Source organism: Telopea speciosissima, chromosome 5, assembly GCF_018873765.1.
Source record: "Telopea speciosissima isolate NSW1024214 ecotype Mountain lineage chromosome 5, Tspe_v1, whole genome shotgun sequence".
Taxonomy (NCBI): domain Eukaryota; kingdom Viridiplantae; phylum Streptophyta; class Magnoliopsida; order Proteales; family Proteaceae; genus Telopea; species Telopea speciosissima.
The window spans coordinates 13,102,115-13,120,303 of NC_057920.1; the positions used below are offsets into that span (position 1 = coordinate 13,102,115).

The window sequence follows — 18,189 nt, forward strand, 5'->3', positions numbered from 1 at the left end:
AAATTCAGAAGCAAGGGATACATTTAATGACTGAAGGAGAAAACTCTAACGACTTGGGTTGTTTTAGACAACATAGAGATCAGAATGTTTTTAAGATTACAATTGTCTTTGTGTAGACTGTGATTCCTAACATGGTAGGTTCCTATTTCTGTTAGCTGATCATGCTAAAGGAGTTTAACCACAGAATAATTTGATTCCTTATTTTGATCAGAGTAAAGATTTAGACATTTCAGTTATTAAAACTAAAATCACTGTCATTCTTATATGGCTTCAGCCGATCTCCACAACATCAGTGTATCGATTTTCATTTCAGTGCCAATGGAAAATTGAATATTTTGGACGAAAATTTGAAACCATTCTTCAAAAGTTCAAATCTCAAATCTTGTCTATTCATTTGGGCTTGGAGAGCCTACTTTTCTCTCTTTTCCTTTCACTTCCAAGCTATTCTTGTCACCGTTTCACTATCTTGATACGATACCCCACTTGTTTTCCTTTCAAGTTCAAAGCTTTCTCTGCTGAGTCTTACATTAAATACAATACAAATAACGTTTCAAAACTCAGAACTCAGGGAAGGATAAATTCCCAGAAACAGATGAAGATACCAAACAATGGCTTCCTTAAAATCTATTTAGCTTTCATGAATCACAGACACAGGAGGAAGGGGAAAAAAACAGAACGTTTCGCTAAATCACACCTTAGAAAGTAACTATATTGAACAATAAAGCATTGGAAAACAAAAAGAAATGGCCTTTAAAGAAAGAAGCTCAGAAATGATCTAAAGAGAAAACCTGAAAGACGGAATTGAGTTTAAGAAAACATCGATCCAAGCCAGATCTGTTGGCGTCGGCTTCAGAGGATCATCAGATGGGGACCTGTAAGGAATTGTGCAAGCTTTGTAATTCGATTCGATAGGAGTGATAAGCAGATGAAAGGGAACCAATTCCGAAGAACTCTCCATGACGTCTCTCTCCAATTCTTCAGGCAAGAAACCAAGAAAAAGCATGTACGAGGAAAGTGATGACCCACACGAGAATATAAATATTTTGGATTTTTTACAAATGCCCTCTGAAAATACTCATTTGTCCAAATGCCCCCTTACAATTTTTCTAATTGTAAATTTTCCCTTACTTTTAAAACAGTATAGCACTTTGGTCCAATCCGTTAGTCTGGGACGTTATGTTCAAACGTCTAAAATTATTTTACCATTTTACCCTTCATAGGATAGAATGACCAATATGCCCTCACTAACACTCAACCTGCAACTCATCTCCCAAACCCTAGCTATCTCCACCGTAATCCATGGCCACCAAACCCAACAACCCCAGCCCACTGCAAATCCCTGCAATCAACTGAGAATCACCATTAGACCGCCTTTGCTCCCCCAATACCATAAATGACCCTATCTGAAACCCTATTGAACCACCCATACCATAACCCCATCTCTAGCCATCGCGATCTGCAACCTAATCTTCTCATACCCAACCATCTTCTCTCCTGGTTTAAATCCACTTCAGTTTGTCGGTTCCTTTTTGTTTCTTTTAATGTTCATGTTCTTGCTTCTGATGGATTTTGAATCTCTCTGCCTCTATCCCTAATTTTGCTTAGATATGGAGATTATCCATCGCTTCAAAATCGACTTAGAAATTGCTCTCACCCATCGTCTGCCAGGCTTATCGATGCCCAAATTGGATTTTTTTGTGACTAAAAATCCAAGAAAGAAAGAACGGAAATCTCTCAAAGAGATGAGATCTATAATGAAATTCTAAGTGAGATTTGGTGCAGCTAGCAAAATTTAAGAATCTCCATTTCGGACGCATGAGGGAATGAAACTCATGGTTTTACCTTTGAAAACCAGCGGCTATTGCTTGCTTCAACGTGAATTTTTCCCTGCAGAACCAACTGATAGAAGACTCCCTTTACTGAGAGGGGTCACTTCTGGCATCTTTGTAGTTCTAGACGACATCTCTGCTTCTACAGTAAGAATATAGAGCAAATACTGATATAACAAAAAACATAACTTACACCAAAGGACTTTCATTCAGCCCCCATGATTAATTCTGAGGTACTGATCGAAATCGCCTGTGTGTCCACTACTACTAGCCTCAGTGACTTGGCCACCGAATCTCTTGTAAAAGACCCATCTCTTGGAATCTCTACCCCAATATTCTTGCTCAGCAATAACCTTCCAATCAAAGGTTGATCGATTGATAGAGGTAGTAACACAAGAGGACAAACTATTGCAAGAGCTTCAATTACCGAACTCCACCCATAGTGACCCATGAAAACTCCCAGCGAAGGGTGTGCCAATATCCTTCTCTGAGGAGTCCATCTTAAACAGATGAAACCCTGGCCCTGAGTTCTGCTCTCTAAACCCTGGTTTGGGTTTCAGCAGATTTTTCAGTTTATCCGTTTCGTAAAGGTATCAAAAACGAAGAAGATGATTTATGTCGATGATAAAGATGACCCAATTTCGATGAGATTGCTTAGAACCAAAGCTCCTTTAAGACTTCAAAGATCAAAGACTCTGTAAAAATTAATCGAATTGAATCGATGAGTTGAGAACGATACAATCATGCAAAGTGGGGTTGTTGGGTTTGGTGGCCATGGATTACGGTGGAAATAGCTAGGGTTTGGAAGATGAGTTGCAGGTTGAGTGTTAGTGAGGGCAAATTGGTCATTCTACCCTATTAAGGGCAAAATGATCAAAAAAATCCAAACGTTTGAACATAACATCGCAGACTAACGGATTAGACCAAAATGCTATACTGTTTTAAAAGTAAGGAAGAGTTTACAATTAGAAAATTTGTAAGGAGACATTTGGGCAAATGGGCATTTTCAAGAAACCATTTGTAAAATCCCCAAATATTTTTTAATAACAAGACAGTTAGGTTTCAAATCTGTTTTACGTGCAATACTTTCTATTTTAGGCATATTTACTTTGTCTCACTGTTTTTTTATGGACCCAGTTTCCTTCCACCCACAGGTGATCCCATTCACCGCGGCTGGGAGAGGATGGGAATAGGTATCGGAAGAGTATTTTGGAATATACTAAACCCTAGGAGGGGATGGTGGGTAAACCACCCTCTTTTTTTTTAGTTTTATTTTATTTTTAACATGTTTCTATTTTTTTCAATTTCAACGATTAAGATTATTTTCCATTGGATTCGATGCTATAGTTTTATTTTTTATATTTTTTTAGGGGATAATAACTGTTTTGATGTCTACTCCTACAATTAAGCTGCACTTTCATCGGATTAAAATAGAAATTAGTGGATGGAAATCAAATTTGAAACCTACTTATCATAATTTTATTTCTTATCTAGTGGATCTAAGTTTTTTTTTTTATAGTTTCTCTCACTCTTGTGTTTTTTACCGAGTTTTCTTCGATTTTATTCTTGGCAGCATGAATACTAACCAACTTTGGGAATGAATAAAATCTTTTTAAAATAGAAAGCAGTGGATGTAAAACAAATTTGAAACCTATTTATCTTGTAATTTTCGTTCTTATCTAGTGGATCTAAGAAAAAATTTTCTTTTTTTTAAGGGAAAAGGAACGCCACTCGGCGCGCAACATAGCGTTTACCTACGCCCAGACAAAACCACATGCGAAATGATCAGGTACATGCATGGTTATGTTTGAACTCAGGTACACGCCGCGCTGCGACCGGTTAGTGTTCTTTCTCCCTTAATTAAAAGAAAATACCATTAACTAAACAAAAACGTACGTACAACATTAGTAACAGTCAGACTTCCTTTTTCTACCCTTGCTCGCGTGACTAATTTATCAGCTACCAACACTATTTTCCTATCATTCTTAACAAAAACTACTGTTTTATAAGTCTTGATCCAATGCCAATATTAAAACCTCACAATCAAGAGTCCAAATTCTCTTCAATGATATGTAACCACCAAAGTCAATCTCACAATAGATGGTGTGAGATCCCCATCACCCCATGGATGGTGTGAGATCGACTTTAGTGGTGAAATGTCATTGGAGAGGATCTTTTCTCTCCAATCATACTAGACCTCTACTTCTTCCCAGCCTTGCTCTTTGGCACTTTGTATGTCTTGGTAAAGACCTCTCGCTTTCAACTCATGTGCACATCCTGCAATATCATGATCCATAGAAGCCACAAAGAAACAAGGATTATAAAATAATAAGGAGGCTCATCCTACATCTGTGTATGGGTCCAAACTACCATCACAAATTAAAATTGATCTTTCCTCCGTCTATAGTCCTTGATATTCAAATAGAGTCATACCACTTTCCGCACAAGAAAATATTAGATGTAAATCTCAACAGAGCTCTTAATCACCATCGATGGTGTTTGTAGTAGTGCCAACAAGTACCCTGAATTATGGAATTCCATCAGTATAACATCAATGAATCTTATGCATAAGAAGGGACCGAGAGTCTGGTCAAGTCTTTTCCCTTCCCTTGCTCGAGAAGGGAGTTCCAATAGATATTGGAAAAGGGTCAACTCGGAGGAATTTTTATTGTATACGGTTCCTTGATCGGTGCGATTCCCTATTGCCTCTCACAAGAGGAGTGTGGACCCCACCCGGGCAGAGTGTTTGGTCAGGTGCCACGGGTGGGTCCCACCCCCCTCTTGTGAGAGGCACTAGGAACCACACCAGTCAGGAAACCGTAGACGACAACGATTCAACTCGGAGAATATATCCTCTCCATTTGGTAATTGAGTAGGGATTATAAGAAGTTTAGTTTGACAATGTCTTGGGGCATGGCTTCTAGCTATTGCCATCACAAATAAAGAAGAGAAGGCCGAAGAGATTGGGTCTCGGATGGTCAAAGATTTCTGTGTTTTTGAGAATTTGAACCTTCCTCTATGTTAGAGGATTGATCAAAGCCGTGGCAAAATTATTAGTAGCAAATAAGAGTTATTGGTGAAGCCTGATCTGAACTTAATCCAAGAACTACTGGTGATTCTTCCCCAATAGGCAGTCCTGCACACCGCTGAGTGGATGCATGAGCAGGGGTTCAGGGGCGGGAGCCCCTGACCTGAATTTTTTGGGAGTCCAGTTTATAATGGGGGTATTTTTGTACTTTTGGGGCTTAGGGTTTCTCTATATTGTACTGCACGAGACCCTATATATAGGGGGTTAGGGCTTGTATCATTATCAATAGTGGAGTTCAGTTTATCGCTTGGCCGTGGACGTAGTCCACCTTGGGTGAAGTGGTGAAACATGTAAATTTGTGTTTTGTGCACATGTGATCTTCTTCGACGTTTTTCTTTTGCAAATAATTGTTCCGCTGCATTGTTAATTCCTAACACTAAGGAGATAAAACATTGGTTATTGCAGTGCTTTTGTTTGCTTTTGTTTGTGTATTTGACTATGTCTGTATTGCAGTGTATTTGTTTGCTGTTGGTTGTGCTTTTGAATGTCTATGCGTGTGGGAGAGAGCTTTTGTTTTATCTTCAAGAGTTGAAAGCGTTTCGAATATAAGAATTGTTGATTGTGTCTTTGAATTCATCAGTTTTATCAAGTGTTTTGGTATGTCTCTTATATATAATAAGAGAGAGAGAAGCTTACCATTATGTGCCTAATGGTTTCTATCTAGTGTATGAGCATTAGATTAGGTCAGCCTAGTATGGGATAGGTTCAAGGGCTTGATTTAACATGTTCCATCAGCTTTGGAGCTTTTGGCGTACCACCAGTTTGAATTGGGGATTTCCAATTGTCTAGCAATTGTTGGTCTACTGTCCTCAAAAAGAGATTGAAGAACACTCCAAGGATAAGGATCAAGTCCCCAGAATTGAGCTTGATCAGCAGGTTAAGAACAAAGTAATTGCAGATTCAGAAGTGCTGAAAAGCACCATAAAAACAGAGTACCACCAGATTGAGGAGGAAAGAAACTGCCTTCAATGATTGTTAACTTTCATGGATGCAATCAACTGAAAAAAAAAAGAAGGGAACCCTAGTTGTTATTCATCCACATAGGTTGCTGCAGAACCTTAAAATCAAATTCGAGTGTAGACTCGGAAACCAGAAATCGAAAAGGGCTCTTGATGGTTGATTATTGCTTTGATACCATGTAACAGTACAGAGAGTCAACAACCGAGCACCACGGCAAAGGGGAAAAGCAAAGAGAGGAGAAGAGAAAAGAGGAAGACAATAGAAAGGGAGAAGAATCTACCTAGCAATAGATTCAGTATGAAATCTGTGTTTATTTATAAGGCCAGAACATAGACCAAAGGGGAAGTCATAATTACAATAGGAACCACTAACTCACTGTGGGGACACCCCCCCCCCCAAAACTGTGAGAGTTATCTAAAATAAAATAAGAAACACTTTAACACCCCTATTAGGACACTCCCCCTGTTATTGTATACATCAAACACCCATATCTTTAACAAATTGGAACAAAAGTAATGTTAACAATCAACTTGAAACTTCAGTGTACTTGAAGACACAATCATAGAGCCTTCCACCTAAGAACTGAGCAACCTCTAGGTGCTTCACCTGCAAAAGAAAATAAAGATAAAAGATTCATCGAAAAGAAGGAAAGGAAAGGGGAAGGGGGGGGGGGGAAGTCAAGAAACAGATAATAAAAAGAAAAAAAAAGATGAAATCCATATAACAATGAGAAAACAAATAATATCAAGGTCATCTTATTTTTCGTCTTAATAAAAAAGGATGCCATGTTTGTGCCAGTAAGTAACCATTTTCTAGAAGTTACACAAGGGAGCAGACAAAGCAAATAATGACTTAAGATTTTAAAAAACAAAGTACCATTCCAATCTTGAGAGAGTCACATTTAAATTTAGCATGAAGGTTTGTTTCTATCCCACGTCCCTGCATATAGAAGTAAGAATTGCATTACATAACAATTAGGAAATAAACTGATTATAACAATGATTCGAAGTTCAACTCATTCCAGCCATGTGCAAAAGCCAAAACATAGGATATGTAAATGAATTGGCACTGGTCCATGATTTAAGGATCACAGCCTTAACTCTTTTTTTTTTTTTTTTCAACTTATTGATCATTTTCATTGCATTTATACTTCACAAGGACCACAGTATGCACACCCATTGCTTTAAATTTATGAATCATTAACATGTGTCTGACCAATTGGAATCATCCAACAGCATTTTTGGCCCTCGGCAGATTCTAATATTGAACCTGCATTCAAAGGACAGATTCCTAGACAACCCAGAAGCTGATATGAATTTTATTTTCACTCGATTCAGCTGGATCACTTACCATCCCTTCCAGGACAACCAGGTCCGCGTCTCTTGCCAAGTAAACAAGCTCTTGTGAAACCATATTGAGATCAATAACCTGAAGATGATGAGATGGAAAGCAAGAGAGAACAGTTACCATAGGGATTATAGTCAACTAATTACAGTATTGACAACACATGTACGGATGAAATCAAGACTTATCATTTAATTAAAATTGATTCTCCATTCCTTACCGGTAAATCATTACCAGAACTGGCAATTAAAAGATTTGAAGTGTCAACACCCATGAGCTGTCCATTCTCATCCTTCAACTAATATGTTGCACTTGAAATGTCAGCGTAAGTTAAATGTAGGCATATCACATAAATAAAGATAAGAGAATCGTCCCAATACCTTTGTAATAATCTCTTTGAGTTCCGGGTAGGTTATATCATTGACTGAAGGCAAGGCATTAGCAGCCAAAACAACCTAGCCCAAAACAATTCTTCTGTCAATTTATGCTAATTGATCAAAATACATTGTCATGACATAATATCAAACCTCAATATAAAGAAAGATGTAACCCATCACCCACCATCCATTGTTTTCTTTACTATATATATATATATATATATATATGGGAACTAGTTCTCTATCCGGCAGTGTGGCCTACGCCAATACTCCCTTGTGTCTATCTCTCTCCTCCTCAAAACAAGGGGGCAGAGGTGTCTTTTCATATGGAGAGGAGAGAGATAGACTCATGGGAGTGCTGGCATAGGCCACACTCGACAGAGAACTTTCTCCCTATATAAATATAGTTGCCAGGTTCACACACCCCCCATCTTCTTCTTCTTCTTTTTTTTTTTTTTTTTTTTTTTTTTTTTCTTTTTTTTGTTTTTGTAGATAGATGTTGCCAGGTTCATACTTTGATCTGGTTGGCGTTCAATTGCAGTCAGTGATTCTTAGGTTGGTTAGTGAATTCAAGTATCTAGATTTGAGTCCGCATAAATTCACTCAATCATTGATATAGACTCATTTAGTTGGTCAATTAGCTTAGTTTACTAGTTTCATTTTCAAGATTTTTCAACTTGATCCTCAACAAGAATCAAGTTGACTGTGAAAGCAAACTTGTGTCCAAACTCCAAAGTATTGGACACCAATTTTGGAGTGTCCTTGAGCAAAGAACAACTTCAACATTATGATGGATGAGAAGCATGAATGTTACTGAACCAACTTACATAGATACCATCTCTCTAGATTGAACTAAACTGCTTTCATGTTGAAATTCAAAAAAGAATTTTTTAAAAAAATTATATTTTAGGCACTGAAAGCGCACCTGTGTACCACGTCGAAGTAACTCTCTGGCAAATGGCAGGATTCCCAAGATGACATCTGCACCAGAATTATCAGTAAATATTACAACCTGTCATAAAACCAAACAAGCTGATTAGTGGCCTACAAAGCAGCAATACTTTCTTCTTCCTGTCCACATCACTAAAATACAAACCACACAGAGAAGTAAAAGGTTACTAGCCGAGGAAAATAGCAAGGAAGATAGGAGTAACCTTTTTCCAGGACTTCTTACTCCATCTGAGCTTAAATGTGTCTAAATCATCAATAACCCAAGGTCGAGGCACAAGATTTTGACAAGTAGTCATAAAGGACATTCCATCTTTAGCGAAAAGCTCTGCAAGCTACAAGAAATGCAAGCACATGCATGTTAAAATGCAAGAACCATTGGAATCCCAATTCCCAATGTGATGCAAACACTAAGTTTCACAATTATGAAGAAGCTGATATAGGAAAAGATAGAATTACTAGAAAGATTGAGCAAAATTATGTTCCAGACTATTAAGCATTTTCATATGCATTCATGTTCAACAATTGAACCCAAAACAATTCTTAGAATGAATTCCAAGAATGCATACCAAACGCTGCCTTATTTTATCTATATGACACTTCTAAACTGGCCAACATTCCGCTCCATACATCATAGCCGGTTGTACGACTGTCCTATAGAAACCATTTTGGAAATTTTCACATATTTCAGTGCCCAAAGATGTGACACCATATTCCCATGTTGGAAAGCACCATTTCTTGAAAGACCACTAAAAAAAATTTCTGAAACTTGCTGGCACTTCATCTATCTGAACTAATTATATAACCCCATTAGCAATTAAAATTCTGTTGAGGTAATTGTATTGTTCAAGAAATTGAAATTTTCTTGAAAATATGAGTAGTCAATGCCAAAGAACTTGAGTTTCATTTGTCGGTAGACTTTAACGACAGACCACTTTAAAATCCCTTACGATACTGCTAGGAAAAAATTCACTATGATAATGATAATGCTAAATTTATAATATCCATGCCGCTAAGTACTAGACATACCTGTGCAGAACCTAGATCAAATATGTTCCCTGCTAAAATGCCTCTAACCAAGTTCTCTATACGTTGTCCTTCATCTTCAATCGCATCATTAAGCCGAACTACATCCCCAAATAGTGAGATAGCTTTACTGTTTTCTTCATCCTGGTACAAGTGAAATTTCAATTCATATAAACATAAACGAGAAATACACACTCAAGAGGAAATGGAAATTGAAGCAGCTTGCTGCCCAGAGCTCTATCGAGTTATAAAATTGACAATTACCTTGACTTTCTTGAATATATCTCTGTATCCTAATTCTCTGAGCACTTGCTCACGAAGCCTACAAAGATGCTTCAATTATCCACAAAGAAAATAAAATTCAGTCTCTTTGTCATAAAATAGTCTTACTTCAAAAAAAAAAAATCTCCCAACATGGTAAATTCCAGTGACATATTCTGGGACTTGGCTTACAATGCTATCAAGGGGTCCACCATGACTTTTGGGATTTTTCTTTAAGTCCTCAAGTATCTCTGTGTACCTTCAAACATATTCAAATATCCCAAATAGAATTAGAGAAGTTAATACCCAAACAGCTCAAGAAATGTGTGATTGTGTGTGTGTGTGTGTGTGTGTGTGTGTGTGAGAGAGAGAGAGAGAGAGAGCAGTAAAATAGGTACTTTCGTATGAAAAGTTAAAATTTCATTCAGTGATAAAAGTACCAAAAAGCATTGCACAATCACACAGTCAACTTAGACCAGGTCATTTGGAAAACAACCAATTTCAAAGAAATTTTGCTTCTAGTTTGTTACATCATCCATAAGCCACCACAGTCATAGGTTTTCTGTAAGACTTAGAGATACAATCATGATCAAGTAGAAAGGACCTTAAATTTTGGTTAATTCTGATTGTGAAACACCTTGATAAGATTGTCACACATAACTTTAGCATTATATACAAAGAAAATTGTTGATTTATCAAAAAAAGATGACAAGGAGAAAGAAAAAAAAGGAAACAAAGAAATGGGTATGTCACAGTTTGAACAGGATCATTTTCAAGAAGCAGAGCTCCAACACCTCTATCATGGTAGAGAAAAATGATAAAAAAAAAAAAAAATGGAGGGAAAGATGGTAGTACCTTTGAGCGAATATTTCAGCTCTAACATGAGTGTCAGGGACTGTACTGTCACTTTCTGCTCGTTTCCTGTATCAAGACAAACCCAATGAGTTCCATCACATCCCAGGCAAAATTAATATTCTTTATTGTGAGTGCTTTCATGCTTCCACATGCAGTATAATATCTAAATTAATTAGTATATAGATCCAAATGAATCAAAATGCATTTCAACTTCCCCAAAATCTTAATTTTTGAAAACTGTAAAAATGCAAGCAAAATTATGATCCAGCACTTCAGATATTTGTCCAAATGACTGTTCCAGATTTATGCAACTGGTCTGAGGACATATGCATTAATGTCAGGTAGATATTAGATTACTTCAGCAGGGCCATCACATTATTGCATAGATGGTGAGCAAAAAGAATGTCCAAAAGCCTACAATCTTATTACAGTAGAAATCTAATTGTGCTGTGCTAAAGCCTGGTCATCAGGGGTTAGAGTAAGGGAATAAAAGTAGAAATCTACCGTTGTCCCTTGATAAATCTTATATCCATCGTAAACCTTGGTTGTCTAACATCATTTTGATATGAGAGTCTCAGTCATTGCAAGGTTTGCAGTTTCAAGACATCATCTAAATAATTGTGAAATCTATTATAAATTCAGTATTTTTTTTTTTTTTTTACTTGTTTCATCTAATTGACAAAAAGTTCCCATTTGAGCTTTCATTTGGACATCTTGGAAGAAAATCCACACTATTGACCACCTTATTCAGTTGGAGGAAATTCAAAAGCAAGGTTATATTCAATGAAACCCAAGAGTGAATCGATTTTGATTTCAGTTACCAATAGAGGATGAAATGCTACAAAAGCAAGAAATGTAACTTCCACAAAACCTCAATAAAAGCAGAAGGAAGAGAAAACCTAGAAGAAAGAAGTGCTCAGAAATTATCTGAAAACGCAAACCTGAAAGACGGAACCGTATTTAAGTAAAGATTGATCCAATCCAGCTCGATTGGCGTGGGCTTCCGAGGATTATCAGATGGGAATCTGTAACGAATTGTGGTGAACAGTGAGTGGTGATCAGTAGCAGAAGACTTTGGTAGTTAGGGGCCATGGCTACCTGTGGCTGTGGATGGGAGAGGGGACTGGGGACGAAGGAAGGAGAGGAGATATTGATGAAGAAGAGGGTCGACGTGGACTAACTCCAATGAGGTGGACCAATGCTTCTCTTTTAGAGTGGTCATTAGTAAACCTGGCCTACCTGGCAAATGGTGCCTATGGCCACGTTGGAGTTGTGCCAATTTGGAATTTTGGTACATGTCCTCCAACTTATTTCTCCTTATGTCTCAGTTTTGGCATTATTTGCCCCCGAGTGTGGTTGAGGTCCTTGTACGAGGACGGTCCATGGGACTTGAACACCAACCATATGGAATCCAAAAGGGGCATTGGATTTCATATGGGAAGTGGACTGTCCCTGAGCCAGACTCACATCGAATGTGTGGTCAAGTTCCAAGGACCTTCCTCGTCATGGTTCGTGATCTTAGTATCGGTTGGATCAGATTTGATTGGGATCGGATCAGCTGATACAGATCGGGATAGCTCAAATTTGGGCAAATATGACACTTTTATCCCTATTTTCTTATAAAAAAAAACTAATTTTTTTATATTATAATTTTACCCTTGTCCATACAGCTAGATTAGATCAATATTGGGATCGGTCCAAAGGCTTAGATACATCCTTTTTGCTCACCATCTCTCTCTCTCTCTCTCTCTCTCTAAGGAAGATGTTCGAAGGAACAAACCCACTTAAAGGACGAGTGAAAAAAACATAAAAACAGAGATTGGGCTGTGTGCCTGTGTAAGGGTGTCAAACTGGATGATTTCATACCAGTTCCAATCCAAAGGGTCAATCCCAAAATCATCTCATTTACTAAACGGTCCCAAAACTAAGATCGGATCCCATTTAATAATAGTACGGTCTGGTAACACCCAAAGTTTTAAATAGTCAAATATGTATAATATAAACAAATATACAAATAAAGTTGTAGACATAAAAATAATCAAATATCAATTTTTAAGAATACAAACACTCAAGTAAGTCTAAAATAATTGACAACCCTTAATTTTTCTTTGTAATTATAATATAACTCTTAGTTGTGGGGGGAATGTTCTCAGCACGGGAGTGTAGGGGCCTTGTGTACGTAGCAGCTAGTGGATGCACATGCTATAGTACATTAGGGAGTGGGATTTTCCCATTCATTGGGGGTGGGGCAGTCATTTCGCTCTCATCCCCAATTGTATCTAGGTGTGGCCCTTGTGTCCCATGCTGGGAACTATTGTGTTTGGATGTGACCCCCACGTCCCATGCAGGGAACTTTCATGCAAAATGTTGCATGGGCATCTCAAAAGCATACTGTTGACCCTACCTAATGAATAAGGGATTGAGCTCCTCTCCCACGTGGGACGATGTCCAGTGCACATCATACGGTTGGGGAGGCCTCGATCCACATGCAATTGCACTGGAATGCATGCGCTGGCATGGTCGGAACCCCCCAACCGCATGATGTGTGGTGGACACCGTCCGGAGAGGAGCCAGATCCATGAATAAGTTCCATGATGCATGACAAGCAATGATATCCTACATCTCACCAGTTTGATGTTAAGTTTTCCAGTGGTCCAGTTATTATTGCACTTTAACAATTTGGGGTGTTTGACTTTCTGACGACATAGATATCGGGATATTTTTAATAGTTTAATTGACTTTATCAAGACTTTCCTAATTTGGTAGGTTGCTACCGATATCAATCTAGATCGGTAAGTATCGGTCCCGATCGGTCAATTTTATTTTTACTTTTCAGTTAAAATTGAATTTTTTTTTAATGATTTTACCCTTGACCCAATCTCAATACCGGTACCTAGATCTAGAATCAATCTCAACCAATACTAATACCATCCAGCTAATCCGATACCGATACCTCAAGGAATAATTTGATTTTTTTATTTTTCCTTAGGCTGTGAATCCATTTTGATTTCAATACCAATGGGGGAAAAAAAAAATTTAAACGAAATTTTGAAACCGTTCTTCAAAATTCAAATCTAAAATCCTTTGTTTTTTTTTTCTTAAAAAGATTTGTAACGTTTCAAAACTCAAGAACTCAGGGAAGGATAAATTCCCAGAAGCAACTGAAGATGTCAAACAAGGGATTCCTTAAAAATCCACTGTAACTTCCATGAATCACAGAGATAGGAAGAAGCAAAAAAAAAGTTTCACTGAATCACACCATAGAAATAACTATAAGGTAGGAGGGGGGAGGATTAGAGATTGAAATGCTACAAAAGCAAGAAATATAGCTTCCACAAAACCTCAATCAATGCAGAAGGTCAAGAAAAACCAAAAGAAAAGGCCTTATTCAATTTCATGAGGTGATTTTTATTTCTAAAATTATTTGGTTTGATTTTTTGTATTTTATTTCAATGAAATAGAATATGACAATTCTAAAATAGCTGAGGAGTTGATATTTTTTTGGTAAGAAAGCTGAGGAGTTGATTCAATTTTGAAAAACAGGTGTACCCAGTGGATTTGGGCAGGGGTAAGGCGGACATTGTGCGCAGTACTGTGTTTGGACAGCAAGGTGCTATCGGGCAGCTCGACAGTAGAGGATCCAAATCTGTACCTAGTGCACGAGGCTCCCTCCACTACAGACGTACCCAGCTGTTTCAATTTTTAAATTAAAATTAATTTCAAACTTGCTCTTTAATAAGCATCTGGTTAATTTGATGGGCAAAGTAGTACGTTCATGTTAAAAATAAAACACCACCCTTCTTTTTCTCCTCATCATGATCTTATATTCTTACCACCATCATGCCCCCACCACCCTGATCATCCCGCCACCTTCACCTCTTCACAATCATAAGCACCACCAAAAAAATTTTCAATTTCTTGATAAAAAATCTATTTGTTAACTATTTCATGAACTCAATCAAAAAATTGAAATAAAAACCATATCAAATCTGGTGTACTTAGAAAAAAGAAAATCAGAAATCACCTTAAAAAACACAAACCTGAAAGAAGGAACCGATTTTAAGAAAACATCGATCCAAGTCTCCTCAGTTGGAGTCAGCTTCCAAAGATTATCAGATGGGAATCTATAAGGAATGGTACAAGCTTTGTAATTCGATCCGTTCGGAGTCATCAACAAAGGAAAGCGAACCAATGCCGGAGCTCTCTCCAAGATCTTCAAACCCTCACCACCACTTCTATTGAGTGATTTCTTATTAGTTTCAACTCCGTAACTCGATCTGATAGAAGTCATCGACAAAGGAAATCGAACCAATGCCGAAGAACTTCCCATGATTACAGGAAAGACCACTCCAAGAAATGAAGAAGAAGAAGAAGAAGAAACTGATACGAGGAAATGAGAGAGGGGGAGAGGAGTTTAAGTAGTAGAATTGAAGTTGAACCAGTGAGAGCAACGATCTTAGTTAGGAAGAAAGACTTTTACAGTTAAGGAGGTGTTGCCACCTGTCTCCTATGACTGTGAGATGGAATAATACTACGAAATTATTAATCACAGAAGAGAAGAGAGAGAGAGAAAGAGAGGTGGTTGCGTATGGGGGTTTAGATACCGTTGATTTTATCAAGAATTTAGGAGAGAATACAGATTAGTGGACTGGATGCTCTTCAATGAGGAAGTGAACAGGTGCATTTTATGGATGGGTGAACCTGATACGCATTCCAATTTCCAAGTTGTCGTATAGGTATTGGATGCGCTGGCGCACTACGAGGTTCTGGTTCCCAAATGAGATGCCATTTCCAGAATAATTTGAGATTTTGGGACCCACGAGGGATTTATTACTTGAGGCGGCCAAGACTTTAGAACTATTGAGTATTGATGTGTGAAACGTCTTAAACCTAACACGATGCAGAGAATAATGGAAATCGTAAATACAATTACATAATGTGCATCAAGATTTACGTGATTCGATAAGATTGCCTACGTCCACGGTGAGATGAGATCTGTTTCACTATCAATGGAGAATAGGGTTACAATTGCTTGTTCCTCACACCTCTCTCAGATTTTTCAATACTGGAAAAGAACTCTCGCTATAGATTTTTAGCGAAAAACCATATACAGAAAATTTACCGAAATACTCACGGAGGCTCCACACAGCAGTCCATCATCAAAAGTCAAGACACCAAAACCTCAACATGATGTGCCTTTCGCTCTCATAGTTTTGGCTTCGTTTGCCCTTCTCTCACACATCTCATCGTATTTCTTCTCTCCCTACCGGCTAAACATATAACCGCCTAATTGTCTTGTTTGATGGGATTTTTGCCATTTCATGGAGGTAAGGGGGTCATTTTCAAGGTGTTGGAGTCATGCGAAGAGTGCAATCGGTTAATGTTCTTAAACCCTTATAATATATATGATAATTCAGCTTAAAGCACATAAAATGAGTTTTTTTTTTTTATGAAGTCCATGGGTTATTCCTCGCTCTTTAGTTAATCCGAATTCGAGATTAAGGTTGAAATGAGCTGAAACAATTGTAATCTTAATTTATTTTTTTATTTTTTTTGGGAGGGAGGGGTTGTTACACTTGGGTTTACAAGCTAATTCCAATCAATCAAAGACGGAGACATGGAGTTACTTCATTCTCTAACCTATATAACTTAGGGGAAAGAGAACATTACCTACTTGCGTGTGGTGCATGGCTCCTATGCCCAGACACAGAGTCGTGTAAAATGACCATCATGTTTCTATGGAAAGGTGGAAATTCTCAAGGACGTGGTGGTTATTTTACACGGCCCTGTATTTGGATTCAAGACTGCACGCCACATGAGACCAGGTTGTGTCTTTCTCTCATAATATATTTATATATATGTAATTATGTATCTAGTTCTTTGTTATGCTAGTGGCCAATTTGCTTTGGATGGGTCATGGCTCAGTCTAAGCTCACCATATATTGAATTTTTTCCCTTGTATTTTCAGTAAGGGAAAAAGAACCCTACATGGGTGCATGCAATGTGCTGCCTGCCTGCCCCTACTTCCAACCACAAGGGTGCATGAAATAATCACCACACCCTCGAGATTTTCCATCTCTCCATGGGGTCCAGAGTCCAGACACAAGTAATGTTTGACTGTATTTTAACTTTAAGGATCGACTTTCCCTCCATCCACGATGAAAACAGGAGGGGATATCAGGAGGGTTTTTGGGAATATACTAAAACCCTATAGGGGGTTTGTAAACCCTAGGATGGTTGGTAAACCGTCTTCTATGGGTGGAGGGAAACTTAGTCCTTCTAACTTTTCAAAATATTATTTCCTGATGATACATGATAGAGTCTAACTGGCATGAACTGATGGACAATAAAACTACCTTAGGTTTGGTATCTTTAAATACAAATCTCTCCTTTCTTCATTGACGTCATCAACAAAATTTCGTTTTTTTTTTTTTGAATTGAGTGGAAAGAGAATTTATTCAAAAGGAGGCATGTGGGTAGGCGATGAAACCAAAAGAGTGGATGTAGGCCAAGCTATCGAATACTTACAGGTTTTACCAAAAAACAAATCGAATACTTTCAGGTATCAATAACATTGTAGATGACACTTGGCATGTAATGGAAAGAGCAAGTAGGTATCAAAAGAAATACTATTAATCATCTGATGTCATCAATAATTGAGGTAATTTGCCATAATTAAAAATTCAATAATTGAGGTTAACAACAAAAGTTAAATGATAAACAAACTATGAAATGATTAAAAAGAATGGTTGCAAGGACAAGTTAACAAAGACTCTCTTAGTCTCTCCTCTTTATATATGTCATGTGAAGAGACACAAAAAAATAATGGATGTTGATACTATAATGTATTTGGTATTATGTCTAGGGTCCCATTAAGTAGATTCCTCTTGTGGATATAAAATTAAAAGTTGGAATTATTAGCTATCTTGATTGAATGAGTTGGCAAATCCTCAGTCAAATTTCAAATCTCTGTGCATACCTGTATCTTCCATGTTAGTTTTATTTTTTAATTCTTTTTTTGGATAGCAGCTCCAATCATGGAGTTGTTTACTTCATTTTTTGTATATATATTCCTTCTTTATTCAATGAGAATATCCATCAGATTTAACCCATTTCCTTTTCTAATATGGTATCAGCCTAAAACGATCCATTCTCTCATCATTCTTTATCTTCTCCAATGGCACCCAACACCACCATCTCTGCCAGCTCCGACCCAACCTCACCTTACTTCCTCCACAACTCTAACCACCCCGGCACCCCCCTTGTTACACAGCTACTTACTGGCGACAACTTCCCGACATGGAGTCGTGCCATTACCATGGTTCTCCAGGCCAAAAACAAACTCGGCTTCATCGACGGTACCCTCAAGCAACCTGTTGCTGATTCCACCGATCTCAGCTCCCAGCCTGGGCTCGCTGCAACTCTATGGTGATATCTTGGTTAATTCAATTGTTTAATCACTTTTTTCCCTGATTTTTGTCTCTTTCAGGACCAACAGACG

General features: G+C 37.8%; 1 protein-coding gene across 4 annotated transcripts in view; it reads right to left on the bottom strand.

The window, feature by feature from the left end:
• LOC122661999 (damage-control phosphatase At2g17340-like) overlaps positions 1 to 15,027 on the bottom strand; it is a 34,914-nt gene extending 19,887 nt beyond the window's left edge. For 2 of the 4 annotated variants that reach the window (XM_043857531.1, XM_043857532.1), the window contains exon 1: positions 14,729 to 15,027. In XM_043857531.1, coding sequence (XP_043713466.1) covers positions 14,729 to 15,018 — 290 coding nt within the window. In that variant the 5' untranslated portion in view covers positions 15,019 to 15,027. Of the gene's footprint in view, positions 1 to 788; positions 976 to 6,334; positions 6,484 to 6,753; positions 6,817 to 7,227; positions 7,306 to 7,441; positions 7,520 to 7,601; positions 7,677 to 8,523; positions 8,611 to 8,752; positions 8,882 to 9,575; positions 9,717 to 9,836; positions 9,906 to 10,025; positions 10,093 to 10,688; positions 10,755 to 14,728 lie in introns of those variants that run through there. The other 2 variants (XM_043857535.1, XM_043857534.1) reach the window with 2 other exon arrangements.
• Positions 15,028 to 18,189: the final 3,162 nt, after the last annotated feature.